The sequence below is a fragment of the Bos indicus genome, chromosome X (assembly GCF_029378745.1).
Source record: "Bos indicus isolate NIAB-ARS_2022 breed Sahiwal x Tharparkar chromosome X, NIAB-ARS_B.indTharparkar_mat_pri_1.0, whole genome shotgun sequence".
In the NCBI taxonomy this organism is placed as follows: domain Eukaryota; kingdom Metazoa; phylum Chordata; class Mammalia; order Artiodactyla; family Bovidae; genus Bos; species Bos indicus.
Window position 1 is genome coordinate 81,670,340 of NC_091789.1, and position 17,060 is coordinate 81,687,399.

General features: G+C 38.3%; 1 protein-coding gene across 2 annotated transcripts in view; it reads right to left on the reverse strand.

Annotated features, from left to right (window-relative positions):
* Positions 1 to 4,402: 4,402 nt before the first annotated feature.
* UPRT (uracil phosphoribosyltransferase homolog) overlaps positions 4,403 to 17,060 on the reverse strand; it is a 30,192-nt gene continuing 17,534 nt past the window's right edge. Inside the window, exons 2-8 of one of the 2 annotated variants that reach the window (XM_070784897.1) lie at positions 16,865 to 16,907; positions 12,677 to 12,746; positions 11,296 to 11,358; positions 9,159 to 9,320; positions 8,380 to 8,478; positions 5,455 to 5,599; positions 4,403 to 4,510 (exon numbers count right to left, since the gene is read on the reverse strand). In XM_070784897.1, coding sequence (XP_070640998.1) covers positions 5,493 to 5,599; positions 8,380 to 8,478; positions 9,159 to 9,320; positions 11,296 to 11,358; positions 12,677 to 12,746; positions 16,865 to 16,907 — 544 coding nt within the window. In that variant the 3' untranslated portion in view covers positions 4,403 to 4,510; positions 5,455 to 5,492. Of the gene's footprint in view, positions 5,600 to 8,379; positions 8,479 to 9,158; positions 9,321 to 11,295; positions 11,359 to 12,676; positions 12,747 to 16,864; positions 16,908 to 17,060 lie in introns of both variants that reach the window. The other variant, XM_019956228.2, reaches the window with a different exon arrangement.

Below are 17,060 nucleotides of genomic sequence, written 5' to 3' on the forward strand. Positions count from 1 at the left end.
GACTACACTTTGCACACATTATTCCATCTATAGATAGAGGAATTAAGTGTATCCTGTGCAGTTCTACCAGAAGAGGACTCTTGGAAGCCTGTACCTGATTTTCTTCAGACTTTATCCCATGCACCTTGATGATTGTGCTTCATATTCTTTTGCTGTAATAAATCATAAACATAATGAATTCTGATTCCTAATGAGTTCTGCAAGTGGTCTGGGGGATCCTTGACATAAGCACACATCAGTTCAGTTCAACATAGAAATACCCAATTAACATAAAAGAAAGCAGTAATGGAGGAATAGACAAACAAAATAAGATATATAACACATATAGAAAACAAATAGCAAAATGGCAGATGTAAACCCTACTGGCACCCCACTCCAGTACTCTTGCCTGGAAAATCCCATGGACGGAGGAGCCTGGTAGGCTGCAGTCCATGGGGTCGCTAAGAGTTGGACACAACTGGGCGACTTCACTTTCACTTTTCACTTTCATGCACTGGAGGAGGAAATGGCAACCCACTCCAGTGTTCTTGCATGGAGAATCCCAGGGACGGTGGGGCCTAGCGGGCTGCCGTCTATGGAGTCGCACAGAGTCGGACACGACTGAAGTAACTTAGCAGCAGCAGCAGCAAACCCTGCTTTATTACTAATTGCATTAAATATAAATGGAAGAATAACAGCAGATGATTAATAACATGCAAGAAAGATGGTGAAGCAACATCTTCATGCTACTGAAAGAAAAAAAAAAACAAAAAACTGCCAACCTAAAATTCCACACTGGCGAAATATCTTTCAAAGCAGAGGTGAAGGAACTCCCCTTGGCTATCCAATGGTTAAAATGCCACACTTCCACTGCAGCAGGACATAGATTAGATCCCTGGTTGGTGAAGTAAGATCCTGCATGCTGCATGGCACAGCCAAAGAGTGAAAACAAAAAAAAGCAGAGGTGAAATGAAGACTTTCTCAAACACCCAAAAGCTGAAAGACTCTCTTACTAGGAGACCTGCACTATAAGAAATATTAAAGGAAGTCTTTTGTGTAGAAAGAAAAATAATATGTGAAACCTGAATCTATACAAATAAATGGAAAGCACCCAATATGGATAAATTAAAATGACTTTTCCCCTTATTTCTTCTTACATAGTTTTAAAAGATAACTGTTGAGAGCAAAAAATAATAATAACACATTGCAGAGTTGAACATATGTAGAAGCAAAATGTATGACAATAACAGCACAAAGGCTGGGGAAGGGGGAATGGAAGCATTTTAAGTTCTGAAAGGTGAAATAGATTGTGATAAGTTAAAGGTATATATACTATAAACCCTAAAGAAACCACTAAAAAAGCATTATATCTAATAAACCATTAAAAAAGACAAAATAGAATCATAAATATTCAATTAATCCAAAGAAGGTCAAAAAGAAGACAAAGCAAATAAAGAACAAATGGGACTTAACAGACGGCAAATAGCAAAATGGCAGATTAAAACCAAGCATATCAATAATCACGTTAATTAAAATGATCTAAACACACCAATTAAAAAAGAGATTGTTGAACTGGATTACAAAAAGAAAGATCTAACACCAGGCTTCCTGAAGGGTTAAATATAAAAACACAATAAGTTAAAAGTAAAAGAATGAGAAAAAATATACCATATATATACTATATACTATCAAAAGAAAGCTGGAATGTTTATATTAGTAACAGCCGAAGTAGATTTCAGAACAAAGAATATTACCATGGATAAAAGGAGACATTTCATAATGACAGAGTGTCAATCCATCAAGAGGACAAAACAATCTCAAAAGTTCATGCACTTAACAACATAGCTTCAAAACATATGAAGGAAAAACTGATAGAATTGAAAAGAGAAACAGATGAATCCAAAATTTGTCCGAGATTTCAACACCACCTCTCAATAATTGATGGAAGGAATAGACAGAAAATTTGTAAATAAATCAAAGACCTGAGCAACACTCAATCAACATAACCTAATTGACATTTATAGAACACTCCATGCAACAACAGTCGTTATACACATACTTCTAAAGCACACAGGGAAGATTTACCAAGAGAGACTATATTATGAGCCATAAAACAAATAATTTAAAATTGAAAAGGATTCAAATCATATGAAATGTATTCTCTGAATTAAATTAGGAGTCAATATTGAAAAGGAATCTAGAAAATCCAATAAATATTTGAAAATTATATAGCACATTTCTAAACAGCCTTAGGTCAAAGAAATCAAAAGGGAAATGAAAAAGTATTTTGACCCAAATGAAATGAAAACACATTTCAAAATTTGTGGGGTGTAACTAAACCAGTATGTATAGGGAAATTTGTACCTAAATGCTTACATAAGAAGAAATGTCTGAAAAAAAAAAGGAATGTCTGAAATCAAGTTGTGGCCACCAGACCAGCAACATGGGTATCACCAAGGAATTCACATATGCAAGTCCTTGGGCCCTACTTCAGACCTACTGAACCAGAAACTCCAGGCGTGAGGCCCAGCCATCTGTGGCCCTCCAAGTGATTCTGCAGGACGTTCAACTTTTGAGAAACACTGATGTATACTGCTTCTTGTTTTTATTGTGTTAGGATTTCTTCAACACGGAGTCTACAGTTTATACTGTGGTAAAGTTCATGTCATTAAAAACAATATAGTTTTGGATAGTCTGCTAATTTTTTGTCATTTAGAAATCTTCCTGGATTCAAAGAGTCCTGGCAAGTGATTGTGCTGTGCTTAGTCATTCAGTTGTATCCAACTCTTTGCAACCCCAAGGACTTCTCTATCATGGGGATTCTGCAAGCAAGAATACTGGAGTGGGTTGCCATGCCTTCTCAACCCAGGGATTGAACCCGGGTCTCCCGCATTGCAGGTGGATTCTTTACCGTCAAGCCACCAGGGAAGCCACCAGGCAAGTGATTAATTCTACAAATAATGCTTCATTTGTTAAAAAGATCCAAACTTCAGAAGACATAGTTACAACTGTTTTTGAAATCTCCAGGGGAAATGTAACACCACTGAACAATTCCTACTGCCTATAGTAGGAATTCTCTTCATGTGGGAACCAAATATAACCAATTACCAATCATGCATAGTGAAGAAAAGGAATAAAGACATATTAAATTTAAATAGCTGATAATATAAAATTAATTTGCTTGAAATATGGTTTTATAACTATACTCCATATTGAATTTGTCTCATGTTCTAGAAAGTCACTTCTAACAAAATATTGAAACCCTAATATAAGCACTACCTCAGAAGCACTGATGCCTACAGTGGTAGACATCATCTTTCCAACTAATTCAATGCATCAACCTAAAGAAGATCTGGTCTCTATCTAAATTTGCTGACTCACATCTTTCCTGGGATAAGGAGAGAAAGATTTTGGTTTCAATTCGCTTCAGTTACAGCTTCTGCTAATCAGGACAAAAGGAAATCCACATTGTATCAAAATATTTAACTGACAAGTATAGATGATAAGAATATGAAAGCAACATTTGCCTTGGAAGAATTGTAATATGGGTAATCTATTAATCTTGGTTTGTTATGACAGTATTCAAAAATAAAGGGAAAAATATAGTGAAGTGCTTCTAGACTCCAAAGGGAAAATGTAATCCATCATATACCAGTTTTTCTTCCTTTTCCCAAATCTTTGCTGCCTTCTATCAGCTTTGGTTTTCTGTGAGCATGGTTTCAGTGTGTCTGCCCTCTGATGCCCTCTGGCAACACCTACCATCTTACTTGGGTTTCTCTTACCTTGGACGTGGGGTATTTCTTCACGGCTACTCCAGCAAAGCGTAGCCACTGCTCCTTACCTTGGACGAGGGGTATCTCCTCACCACCGCCCTTCCTGACTTTCAACATGGGATAGCGCCTCTAGGTCCTCCTGCGCCCGCGCAGCCACCACTCCTTGGACATGGGGTTGGTCCTCCCGGCTGCCGCCCCTGACCTCGGATGTGGGGTAGTTCCTCTCAGCCTCCACCCCTGACCTCGGACTTGGGTAGCTCTTCTCTGCCGTTCCTGCGCCATTGCAGCCTGGCACTCTCGGCCACTGCCCCTTACCTCGGACGTGGGGTAACTCCTCTTGGCCACCACCCTTCGGGCATGGGTTCCCTCGGCTTCTGCCCCTGAGCTCGGACTGGGGTAGCTCCTCTCGGCCACGCTGAGTGCGCGCTGGTCGCAGCCGCCGTCGCGCTTAGTGCTGAGATTCATGGGGTGGCCAAGAGTCGGACACGACTGAGCGACTGAAGTGAACTGAACTGATCTGCTTTGGTTCTTTTTAAGAAACTGCCTGCTACTCTTTTCGGTTTTTTTTTGTTTGTTTGTTTTAAACAGAAGCCACAACAGCTGCCTATGGGACTATGGGAGTATAATTAATCAAGTAATCAACCAGCCACCACTGTTAAAGTGTTTTAATATCAATGTAAAATGAGATCAGGATTCTACAAGCAAGTTTCAGAATGTGAACAGCGATTTCTAAGATGATTTCTCTTCTTTTCAGGAGCCTAAATATAAACACATATAAATCTTAGGATTTTTTTAATATCAAGTATTTTTCTCATTTTAATACAACTATAATTGACAAACATGCAAAATAACTAAGCTCCAAATCAAAGACTTTTAGTAGAAACATCCAAGTGAAAAATGAAGCATTTTAATTTACTTATTGGCCATAAACTCAGCAAGAAACCATCTTTCCTCCCATATCTCAGAAAAACCACCACCAACTAATTTATTTCTAGTGCATCAATACCATTAACACTATTTAACCCTCCTTTGTCAGCATCCAGATATCCCTGGTTCAAACTAAGTAAATTAACGTCACAGTTCCAGTGCTGGAAATGCCCTACTATCCTCTTCACTGCATTACACTGACAAGGCACCTACCAACAATGCATAGGGTAGGAAACGAGCCACGAAGAACATAATGGCTTAACTGAAGAGTGCCAATTGAGTGAGGATATTAGTGGAAATGTAAAATTCTAGGAGGTATTCTTTTTTCATTCTCTCCAAGTTACCAACATGTATAGTACCACAAAGTAAAGAGTAGGGGAAGGTAACAACAGCCACATACATGAAATCTCCCTAGAACTAAAAGCAAACTAAACAAAATGCAAACTATAGTGGGCCAATGAACTGACTTCCATTTGGGTTTTATTTGTGGCTGCAAGCAACCTCTAAACTGAGATTCATAAATTAGGGAACAGTTTCAATGCACTGAGGAATCAGCAATTTGTATAAGAGCATTATTAAAGCATTTTCAGAGTTGTATGTGCTTCATTGTTGAATTTGGTACCAACAGTCAAGAAATAACTAAATAATAATAAAAAAACTCAAGTATTTCCTTTTTACTATACCTACTTCCAAACATTATAAAGTATCTTTAACACAATTTTCTATGTCATCCCTTAAGTGAATTAGCCAAACAGGTAGAAACTCAAAACATAACTGTAATATTACACAGAAGAATAATTTTCCTTCAATAACTTAGTCTGTTCCAAAGTATTTCTGTCCGAAATGTGTAGGTGCAACAGGATGAACTTCAGTAGTTAAAATTGTGATCTCCGGAAACTCTTGAATGATTGATTTGGCACCTTCAAAAATAAAAGAAAAATTGTCATTATGGTGGGATTTTTTTTAATAACATTACCTAGAATTCAGTAATTTTATGGTCAGTCAATAGGTCTACTACTGACAGAAGACAGAGAGCAATAACCTTTGGACAAACAGTTAGACTTGGTTAATCTCTTATTTATATAATTTCTGATACCTTAAAAGTTTTTATAGTAGTCAGACTATGTTTCCACCCATTCACTAATAAATTCTTAGAATCAAACTGTTTTGTATTCAATACATGAAAAATATATTCAGTTATAGCAACTTTTCCCCTAACGAGTCATTTGTTTTATTTTAAAGGCAGCTGATAGAGAGAATACAGTCCTTCTGGAAACAGGATCATACATTAGATGATGGTTTCTCAATTGGAACACATTGAAACAAGTGCAAAGACTTTTTTATTATATCACAGAAAGCTACTTTTTGAGAATTTATAACTCTAGCCTGGGCGGGGAGGAGGTGGAGGAGGAAAAGACAGGGACTAGCTTGGATCCCAGTCAAACTAAAAAGCCATAGCAAGGATGCTACAGAGGAAGATTTTTTCATCTATAATGTCAAAGAATGAGTATCCTATTCTACTAACGCATATATATGGAATTTAGAAAAATGGTAACAATAACCCTGTATGCGAGACAGCAAAAGAGACACAGATGTATAGAACAGTCTTTTGGACTCTGTGGGAGAGGGCGAGGGTGGGATGATTTGGGAGAGTGGCATTGAAACATGTAAATTATCATATGTGAAACGAATCACCAGTCCAGGTTCGTTGCATGATACAGGGTGCTTGGGGCTGGTGTACTGGGATGACCCAGAGGGATGGGACGGGGAGGGAGGTGGGAGGGGGGTTCAGGATGGGGAACACATGTACACCCATGGTGGATTCATGTCATTGTATGGCAAAACCAATACAATATTATAAAGTTAAAAAATTTAAAAAAAATTAAAAAAAAGAACTAACACAGTTACTTTTCTACTCCCAAAGACAGAAAACCCAATAATTATTTGGTGATCTCAAAATTTACAATGCTACCTCTGTTATATAGACAGATGACCAAGCAAATCAGCCTTTGTAACCATCAACATTTGAACTACAGGTAATTTCTCATTATGAAACAGCAAAATAATCAATGGCCTACTAAGTGTGACTCTCTCAAGTGGTTTTTCTGTAGCCTCTTCATGGTTGACTGAGATACGGAACCTTTGGAAATGAGGAAATGCTCTAACTAGAAGCAACACATTTCTCTTATAAAACAAATACAAATTCATTGTAGAACATTTGGAAAATAAAAAAAAGCTTAAAAAATAACATAAGTCACTTAGAATTCCACCACCCTAAGACAACCACTATTAATTTCAAATAAAAATTGAATTAGTATTGTGCATCTGTCTAGCCTCTCATGTTGAGGAAAGACTTATTAGGTTTCATGTTAAACCCAAGTCAGATTTTGGTAGTCATAATAATTTGTATTAGTCATCTCTAAATTTAGTGATGACATTTTATCCTATTCTAATGCTGTTGTGCTTCTGTTGTTTTGACTGACCAAATTTTTTTTTTGTTGCAATGATGTCAAAACGTATCAAATTTTACATTTTAAATATGTGATATATTGTATGTCTATTATATCTCAATAAAGTTGCTAAAAATAGATTGATCAAACGTGAGGAAAACTGTAAGCAGGTCCTGGATATGACCTTCCTATATGCAAGGCTAAAGTCACTCCTTTTCTAACTCTTAAAAAAGTCTGCAGCCTAACTCATAGTTCTGAAAGTCAACAGAAGATTGTGGTGATGGCTGAGTGGTCAGCCTCACTAAAGCTATCGTTCATTCTGCTTTTACATTTAGATTTTCTGACATCATTAAATATTTTTTCAAAAACACGATTTAACAGTTTTATATTACATACAGTTGATCCTTGAACAACATGGAGGCTAATCCACATATAACTTATAGTCAGCCCTCTGTATCTGTAGTTCCTCTACATACATGAATTCAACCAACCATGGATTGTGTTGTACTGAAAAATATCCACATATAAGTGGATCCACGCAGTTCAAACCCACATTGTTCAAGGGTCAACTGTATATTTATTTAACTATTTCCAAGTAAGTCACTTATATACTTTCAAATTTTTTCTTACATGAAAATGATAGTCTCTTCAATGACTATCCTAAACACTGAATTTCTACATGCCTTTATGATTTTTTTTTTAGGATACTTTCATAATTGTCTTATGGCAAAGAAACCCAGTGTCTTAAATTAGGCTTACCTCTCTCAGTAAATGAAGAACACAAGTTCTTTCATCATGCCCTTTGAGCAGAAGTTTAAGTTTAAAAACTTCTGCTCTTTGCTTCATACTACAAAGCTTACTTCAGAAAGACCACAGGGCTAGCTAGAACCTTGATTTTCTTGCTGTTTGAGAGCATTTCTCAGGCTCAGGTGGGAAGCCAGAGAAATAGGGACCTTTCAGCCACCAGCAAGCTCTACTCAAACAGGGCCACCATGAAAACAACTGCAATTCCCTTCAGTGTGGTTAGTTCATACTTTTCCATTTGAATTTGAACATTAGAGTGGTTGAATGGTGTAAAGTATTACAACTAAGCTTAGAGGTGACAAACACAGGTTATAATTATCAAAATTCAGTTAGGAATTAATGTGAAAGCAAATGAACTTTTCTTCAGGATGAATGGTTGGACAGATGCACACTTAACCACTCCATGACCATCCAGAGCCCCAGATGCTGCCTCTTGTTGAACTCACCATGAGGAGTGGAGAACAGACTGAGTAGGATAATAACACTAGGTTGAACTCCATGTTCTATGAGAACCTTTACAGCTTCAATTACAGTATTTCCAGTACCTGAAATCAAATGAAAATCAAATGCATTGGAAACTTTAACATTCATCTCAAAATACCTTTGAAGTTGCTTCAAAGTAAAAGCAGTTTAGTAATCTAACATAAGATACTCCTAGATAAAGCTTCATTTGAAGATGCCCATTTTTTATAAATGATGTTATTTTCAACAACAGACATAACCCATGTACTTTTCAGCTTTCAAATGCACAAGCCCTAAATTCATTCAGTATTTGAGATATCAAATGTAATACCCACCTGCTACCCCCAACTCTAGGATCTGAGCAAGCATAGGAAAAGACTAGAATAGGAGAAAAAAATATTACCTCCAAAGAGAATAAATCCTTGAGAAAACCATTGCTATACTCTGAGCTAGAAAAGGGACATATTTTAATATATATTCCGTGTTCTATATATTTTGCCTCATTAAATCTTTTGCTTCAATCTGTTAATCTTAAAATAGAAGCTTTTTGGAGCTAATAAAGTTTGACTAATGTGTATTTTCTTATTACACAATAAAAATTCCCCAGAGAACTGCCCAGGGCAACTTCAAATCCAACTGAGAAAAACAAAAAAAGAACACATTTAGAAACAGTTTCATTTTTAAAGAAGGGTACCTAGAAGGTAGGCACTAAGCTGAATTTTAACCCTAATCAAAGGTTACAAATTAAATGCAAACAACTCACTGAGAATTGGATACATCAGAAGGACTTTTCTTCTGTAAATGTCTGGGGGGAACTTGGCATAATATACTTTGGCTCTTTGTGTCTCCTCATCACTCTGAATCAGGATCTTTCCAATTCGTATGGATCGACAGCAGTCTCGTAAACCTTGTTCCATGGCCTCACCTTGAAGTAGGAAATAAAAAAGAAAGAGTGATTAAGAGTAGATAGAGTGAAAGTCTGAGAATAAGCCAAAGAAGAGCTTGTGACTATTATTAACACAATAAAGACACTGTCAAAATGGAAGCAATTCTTCTTAAGCTAATAGCTTCCACTTCTGATAAAATATGATTTTATACTTAGTTCAGGTCAATGAAACTAGGTTAAGGGCTGGTCAACGAAACTAGGATAAGCTAACTTTACTGCTGGCTTACAAGTTTTAGAGTTGTCATGCTTCCATGATTACAGGTAATAAAGTGTTTAAGCTGCTCTCTGAACTTTTCTATATCAGGAACATTTTAATTCTATTATTTTAAGGACACTGTATTACTTTCATCAGACAAAAATATAAAATATTATGGAAGAATGAGGGCTGTAGACCAAAGGCTCTCCATTTAGATCAAGCTGACATCAAGAGATATCATGTAGCCCCAGCAATGACTTCAGTGGCAGAGGCTTGGCTGGTAAACAGTGAAAAAGTAATATGCTGTTCCTTCTTCCCCCAGGGATCCAAACCAAAACCACCATTATCCCCTTGGTTTCTGAAGGTAAAGCTATTTTTGAGTCTGAATTCATTTAAGGAAGTGTTTGCTAAAAGTCAATCATTCTCACATCATCTTCAAGATTTCAGGCCACATCAAAATTCTTCTTGTACAGTTATTTACTTAATATTTGTCTTTAAATTAATTATTTTTGTTTACATTTAAGAGGAAACTGTATATCACTAGTGAAAATATAAAAAGTTTCTTTCTAATAGATATGGAAATAAACCAAGAGCTACTAAAGTTAAAAACACCCTCTCTCTGCATCACTCCAAGGTCGTCTGGTATACACTAGGGGTGCAAGGACCATGCTGTTGCCTTTAGGGCAGAAGCTGGACTAAAACAGAAGAAACTGTGCCTTAAAAGTCCATCTCCATTGTCTTTACCAGTTTTAAAAGGTTGAACAGCATTGTTCTGAAAATCCTATCATTACTTAAGAGCTACTTTCTATTTTAAAAAAAGGAGCTTAAAGCTCCTATTTTATTTGAGATATCCAGTTGTTCACAAACAGAACTTCATAGCCAGAGAAGCAATGGGAATGTTTGTATGTGAAAAAAGAAAAATCCGGGGACTTTCTTGGTGGTCCAGAGATTAAGACTCCACACTCCCAGTGCAGGGGGCATGGGTTCAGTCCCTGGCAGGGCAACTAAGATCCCATATGCACAAGGTTCAGCCAAAGGGAAAAAAATCCATCTGTTTCCAATGCAAGCAAGTGGGCATTCTACCATACCCTGGATCTTGTACAAAGAATAATTAATGAATTAAGTTACTGAATGGAAATAATCATCCCCATGTAACAGGTATAGGTCCTAGTTATAGGCATGTGATTTTGCTGCACAAAGGTTAATTTACAAGGGCAATTGGTTGGACTCAAACACAAACACATTAGACTAGCAATTGGAAATACTTAATCACAGTTAAGTTCTTTTGCCTACATAATCACATACTCAGCAAACATAAAACTAAAAATATTAAACAAGCCATTCAGTCCAGCTCCTGACAGGGTAGGACTGTTCCTCACAAAAGAAATTTAAAAACCAGAACAAAGATTTTCTCTAGTCGAGTGCTCAAAGTTCTACAGGTCTGAATTTGTGCTATTACATACTCCATCAATCTTCAAGCTTCCCTATTCTCTCCAAGATAGTATCATTACATCCTCCTATTCTTCCACTCTCCTCTGAATTTTTCAAAGCTGGCTTGCCCATGGGGACACACCACTAGGGAAGATGCTCTGCAATTAAAATTAGCCAAACTCGGCAATACATGGGCCATGATTCAAAGGCACTATGAGGATAAACACAGGTGGTGAGATTTAAGCTCAGGAGACAAGCCTGCCTCTCAGAAAACAGCAACTGTATCTAAGAATGCAGAGAGACAAAGTCACACATACACAAACCTACCGCTTCTCATTATGCTGACCCCACAATTTCCCTTTTCAAATTTCACGCCTTCATACTTGTACCCTGTTGGGGAATAAAACCAAATAATTTATCTTTCATCATTGGAGCAACTATTTATTTAACAAAGTATCTATGGTTTAAAGTAGATGGGCACAGAACAACTCTTGTCCAAACACACTGTATAACATCTTAGGTTCCCTGTGAAACCAATAGGAAGAGTCATGATTTTTCATAGTTAATTCTTCATAAGAAGCCTGTGGGAATAATTGGGAGAGGTAGACTTCATCGAGCAGGAATAAGCCTTATGATAATTACATACACGTTTCTTAAATTGAATTTAGAGGAGAATTGTTGCATTCCAAGAATGTTGCTGCTGCTGCTGCTATGTCGCTTCAGTCGTGTCCAACTCTGTGCGACCCCATAGACAGCAGCCCACCAGGCTCCTCTGTCCCTGGGATTCTCCAGGCAAGAATACTGGAGTGGGTTGCCATTTCCTTCTCCAATGCATGAAAGTGAAGTCGCTCAGTCGTGCCTGACTCTTAGCGACCCCATGGACTGGAGCCTACCAGGCTCCTCCATCCATGGGATTTTCCAGGCAAGAGTACTGGAGTGGGGTGCCATTGCCTTCTCTGTCCAAGAATGCTAGAAACCCCATAAATTCAAACTAGGAGCCCGCTGTGAGCCACAGCAGAGAACCTCCTTATTCCTGTCCACTTTTATTAACCTGCATTCTGTGTTTAAAAGCAGAAGAGAAAGACTGAAGTAATTATCAAGACACATTCATGCCTTGATCTCAGACTGAATTTGTATCAATTTTGATGCAGCAAGGTTAATCCCTAATTTTCACAAAATCAACCTTTGGATATAACAGTTTCCATTATTTAATAAAGAACCATATCAGAATTTCAAATCCCTAAAATAGGGATCCTTGACTGTTCTCTGTTAGAGCAGAACAAATCTAAATACTCTTCTCCAATCCTCATCGTTTTTATTTTCTTTTTTACTTTTCTTTTTTACCTGGAGCTTCCATTGCTAAACCACCCCACACATTTGTTAACACCAGCATCTTCCCCACAAAGGTGAAGGTAAGCTGACAGCAATTCTTAGCTCTGGTCCCAATGTGCCATCATCAAAGGTAACATCCGAATGTTGAAGAATATTTATTAACCTTTAACTTAAACTGACAAACAAGCTATGAACAAAAGTCATTCACATAAATTTCTTTACTAAATGTCCCCAAATTTAATAAGTTGTTTAAAAGAACAGCTCCATGCAGATGGCTCATTTTGCATACTGATTTACTCAGACTGCTTTCTTCTCATTTTCCCCCAATTCCACCACAGAATTTTTATGAGAATATGAGAGTAACAGCCCTGATTACCTGTTGGAGTGGTCACCATGCATTCTTCATATGGCAGCTGATTCAATCCCTCTTCCACAACAAGTCTGATCTAGAGAGTCAAAGGAAGAATAATTTGAGAATTTGCTAAGAATCTCCTGTTAGCTGTTAGCCTCAGGAGTTTAACACCGGGCAAAAGTCAGCAACATACTAGGCAAGGATTTAACTTACAGTAGTAGGAAGGGCCGGAGAAGGCAATGGCACCCCACTCCAGTACTCTTGCCTGGAAAATCCCACGGACAAAGGAGCCTGGTGGACTGCAGTCCATGGGGTCGCGAAGAGTCGGACACGACTGAGAGACTTCCCTTTCACTTTTCACTTTCATGCATTGGAGAAGGAAATGGCAACCCACTCCAGTGTTCTTGCCTGGAGAATCCCAGGGACCGGGGAGCCTGGTGGGCTGCCATCTATGGGGTCGCACAGAGTTGGACATGACTGAAGCGACTTAGCAGTAGCAGTAGGAAGGGCGACCCTCTCATGTGTTAGATTCAGTTCAGTTCAGTTCAGTCTCTCAGTCGTGTCCTACTCTTTGTGACCCCATGGACTGCAGCATGCCAGGCCTCTCTGTCCATCACCAACTCCTGGAGTTTACTCAAACTCATGTCCATTGAGTCGGAGATGTCATCCACCATATCATCCTCTGTTGTTCCCTTCTCCTCCCACCTTCAATCTTTCCCAGCATCAGGGTCTTTTCAAATGAGTCAGCTCTTCTCATCAGGTGGCCAAAGTATTGGAATTTCTGCTTCAGCATCAGTCCTTCCAATGAATATTCAGGACTGGTTTCCTTTAGGATGGACTGGTTGGATCTCCTTGCAGTCCAGGGGACTCTCAAGAGTCTTCTCCAACACCACAGTTCAAAAGCATCAATTCTTCGGCACTCAGACTTCTTTATAGTCCAACTCTTACATCCACACATGACTACTAGAAAAACCATAGCTTTGACTAGATGGAGCTTTGTTGGCAAAGTAACGTCTCTGCTTTCTAATATGCTGTCTAGGTTGGTCATAACTTTCCTTCCAAGGAGCAAGCATCTTTTAATTTCATGGCTGCAGTCGCCATCTGCAGTGATTTTGGAGCCCCAAAAAATAGTCTCTCACTGTTTCCAGTTTCCCTATCTATTTGCCATGAAGTGATGGGACCAGATGCCATGATCTGAGCCTTCTGAATGTTGAGTTTTAAGCCAACTTTTTCACTCTCCACTTTAACTTTCATCAAGAGGCTCTTTAGTTCCTCTTTGCTTTCTACCATAAGGGTGGTGTCATCTGCATATCTGAGGTTATTGATATTTCTCCCAGCAATCTTGATTCCAGCTTATGCTTCATCCAGCCCAGAATTTTGCATGATATACTCCGCATATAAATTAAATAAGCAGGGTGACAATATACAGCCCTGACATATTCCTTTCCTGATTTGGAACCAGTCTGTTGTTCCATGTCCAGTTCTAACTGTTGTTTCTTGACTTGCATACAGATTTCTCAGGAGGTAGGTCAAGTGGTCTGGTATTCCCATCCCTTGAAGAATTTTCCACATTTTTTTGTGATCCACACAGTCAAAAGGCTTTGGCATAGTCAATAAAGCAGAAGTAGATGTTTTTCTGGACCTGTTAGATTTTCTGTTAGATTCAGAGATAGAACCAAATGTCAGGCTGCTTGCTGCTAGGTATCCAACCTTGGTGAGGCACGTGATTGTCACTAAAAGTCTCAAGTATGCCTTCTGATTATCATTCAGTTAGTCCAGGCTATATTATGAGAAATGCAAAACCACAGCAAGTGCAAGAGTCATGGCTGGAACACTTGGACATAATATACTTCTGGTAACTGGAAATAGTGCCCACTGGGAACTGCTTTGCCTTATTTAGTCTTTGAAATTGTTAAGTTGGATGCTTTTTAACAAAGGCCCACCATGATGCGAAATAAATCCTGAATTTCTTAGGAGGAAATAAATGAGTGGATGGAACTGAACCAATTTACTGAGCTTGAAGTAGGATACAGTTGAATGTATTAGGACTTCCCAGCTTAAAGAAAAAAGGCTCCTAATGATCTTAATGTGTACAGAGCAAAGAATCCATCAGAACTACAAGGAATATCCTCCAAAACCCATCAGATATTCCTATGAACATCCAGAGGCCACTACAAAAAGGCAGTGCTGAGTCTGTAGAGCACATTTTCTCCAATCAGTATTACATTACTGATTAAGAACAGCAAGGAGAAATGTCAAGCCCTATGCTCTGTTATCACAACAAAACACCCTGCTGCTGTTAAAATGATAAATGTTAAATGGGCTGCACTGTGTCAACCTGGAGTACCAGAGGGTCCAGGAACCTCATGAATACTGTGTGTGTGTGTGTGCATACTCACCTCTAGCCACCACCATCTGTAGAGATTAATGTTTCTTATGAGCAAAGTACAAAGAAAGATGAGGATCATTTTCTTTGAAGAGCCTTGTTTTCCTTCTAGTAATACTCCTCCAAAGAGTCTTACCACCTGCCCATCTCCTCCAACTTTGGGACAAGAATTAGTGTGTCCAAGATTTACAGGAGAACATAAACCAGAAGAAGGGTTTAACCTCTTCTCAAGAGTTAAAATTCAAAATCTGAGTGCCAGGAAAGCCAATCCTGACAAATTCAGGACAGAATTAATGTCAACTATAACAGGACCCTTGTGCTAGAAGAGACAGTATACTAGAAATCCCCATCATCAGAAACCTCAACAGCTCCAGTCCCTACCACAACCACAACTGACCTTCCACACCCCGCACCCCCAATATCAGGACCTTCACATCTAACTTCAGAGAACAGAGAGGTCCAAAATTACCATCCACTCAGGTGAATTTTGCCCCGGGTCCTTATTATCTCATTTGACTAAGATATAATGCCTGCCCTTTCAAGCAAGCATTTGATAATAACCATGATCTTAATTCCTATGTTCTATAGGAAAATGGCACAAGGAGAGCAAAAGGAAGAAAGAGAGAGAAATCATTTTCTATCAGTGAACACCAAGATCTCTGTTTCCCCCCACAGCAGCCACTGACACAACTGTCTTGAACCCTTTGGTTTGATAAAAGCAAAAAGAATAACCTATCACTCTAAGAATGTCAACTACATTTATCTTGATGCAATCCAAGGATTTTTACTGTCCCTGGAAGCTCAAATAGAAGTGGCCTTTGAACCAAGAATACATAAAAGTCAAAAGTAGAATATGTGCTGTCCATACTCTTTTGGAATAAAGACTTCCCTAGGAAAAATGCAAATGAAGAGTTTCATACCTCCCCCTATACAACATCATCACATTCCCTTTAATAATCTATCTTCTACTATCTAGTATCTGGTTATAACTATAAGCTTAATAAGTCACTTTTCTTTCTTTCCCAGACTAAACAATGAGAATAGTATTTATACTGTAAACCACACAAGATCAGGGACCATGTCTTTATGCTTTACCACTGAATCTCCTCCCACCTACAACACAGTCTGGCACAGTGTCTGACTCACATGAGTTCAATGTATATTTCACGAAGTGATGAATACTAGGAACCACAGTAGAACATCTGTCAACCTCATTCCAAGCACGAAACAAACTTAGATATACACACAAGAAGTAAACAGGGCTTACCTAAGACAGCCCAGTTTGGCCTGAGATCCTCTCAGATGACACTAGCTAAACAGAATTGGGCTTGGTCAATTCTTAACAGGAATTCCCTACGTGTAGACAGTATCCACATGTGAAGATACTACAGAAAATAAGAGGCAAGATAGATATCCATCCCCATGTAAACTATAAGATAGCTATTAGCTTCTGTGCATTCTATGGACACCACAAGGGTAACTACTAGGTCTCTTTACATCTTTGGTTTCCTTTTAATTTACTTCACTTCACTGACCTAAGAAGAGGTACTTAAGACTGAGGATCAAGTTACCAAGATCCACTTGAAAAGTAGTGGTACATCAGAACTATAGACAGTGAGTTCGTAGACAATGATTTGAGGTGAATGGAACTGAGGCAGAGTTTTAATGAAAGAGTAGAAACAACACTTGCAAAGTCTAGCAAGATGTTACTTGGTACCATCTCTCTCAACCTCAGAATGTTCTCAAACAAAAAGCCCCTTGGGCTACTATGATTGTAACACTAGGAACAACAATGAAATGAAGATTGAAAACCTCCATCCACCTACCAAACGATCCGCAGAAAACATGAAGTCCCCTCTACTGGCTGTCCTAAAAAAAAAAGTACAAGTTTTAGTCTAGATTAGAGCTTTAAAGTGAAATATTACTTAACATATATACAGTAACACAGATATTAAAACCTATTACATGATAAAAGCTTACCTGTAATAGACTATTATTGAGACATGATATTTTTCACTAGGA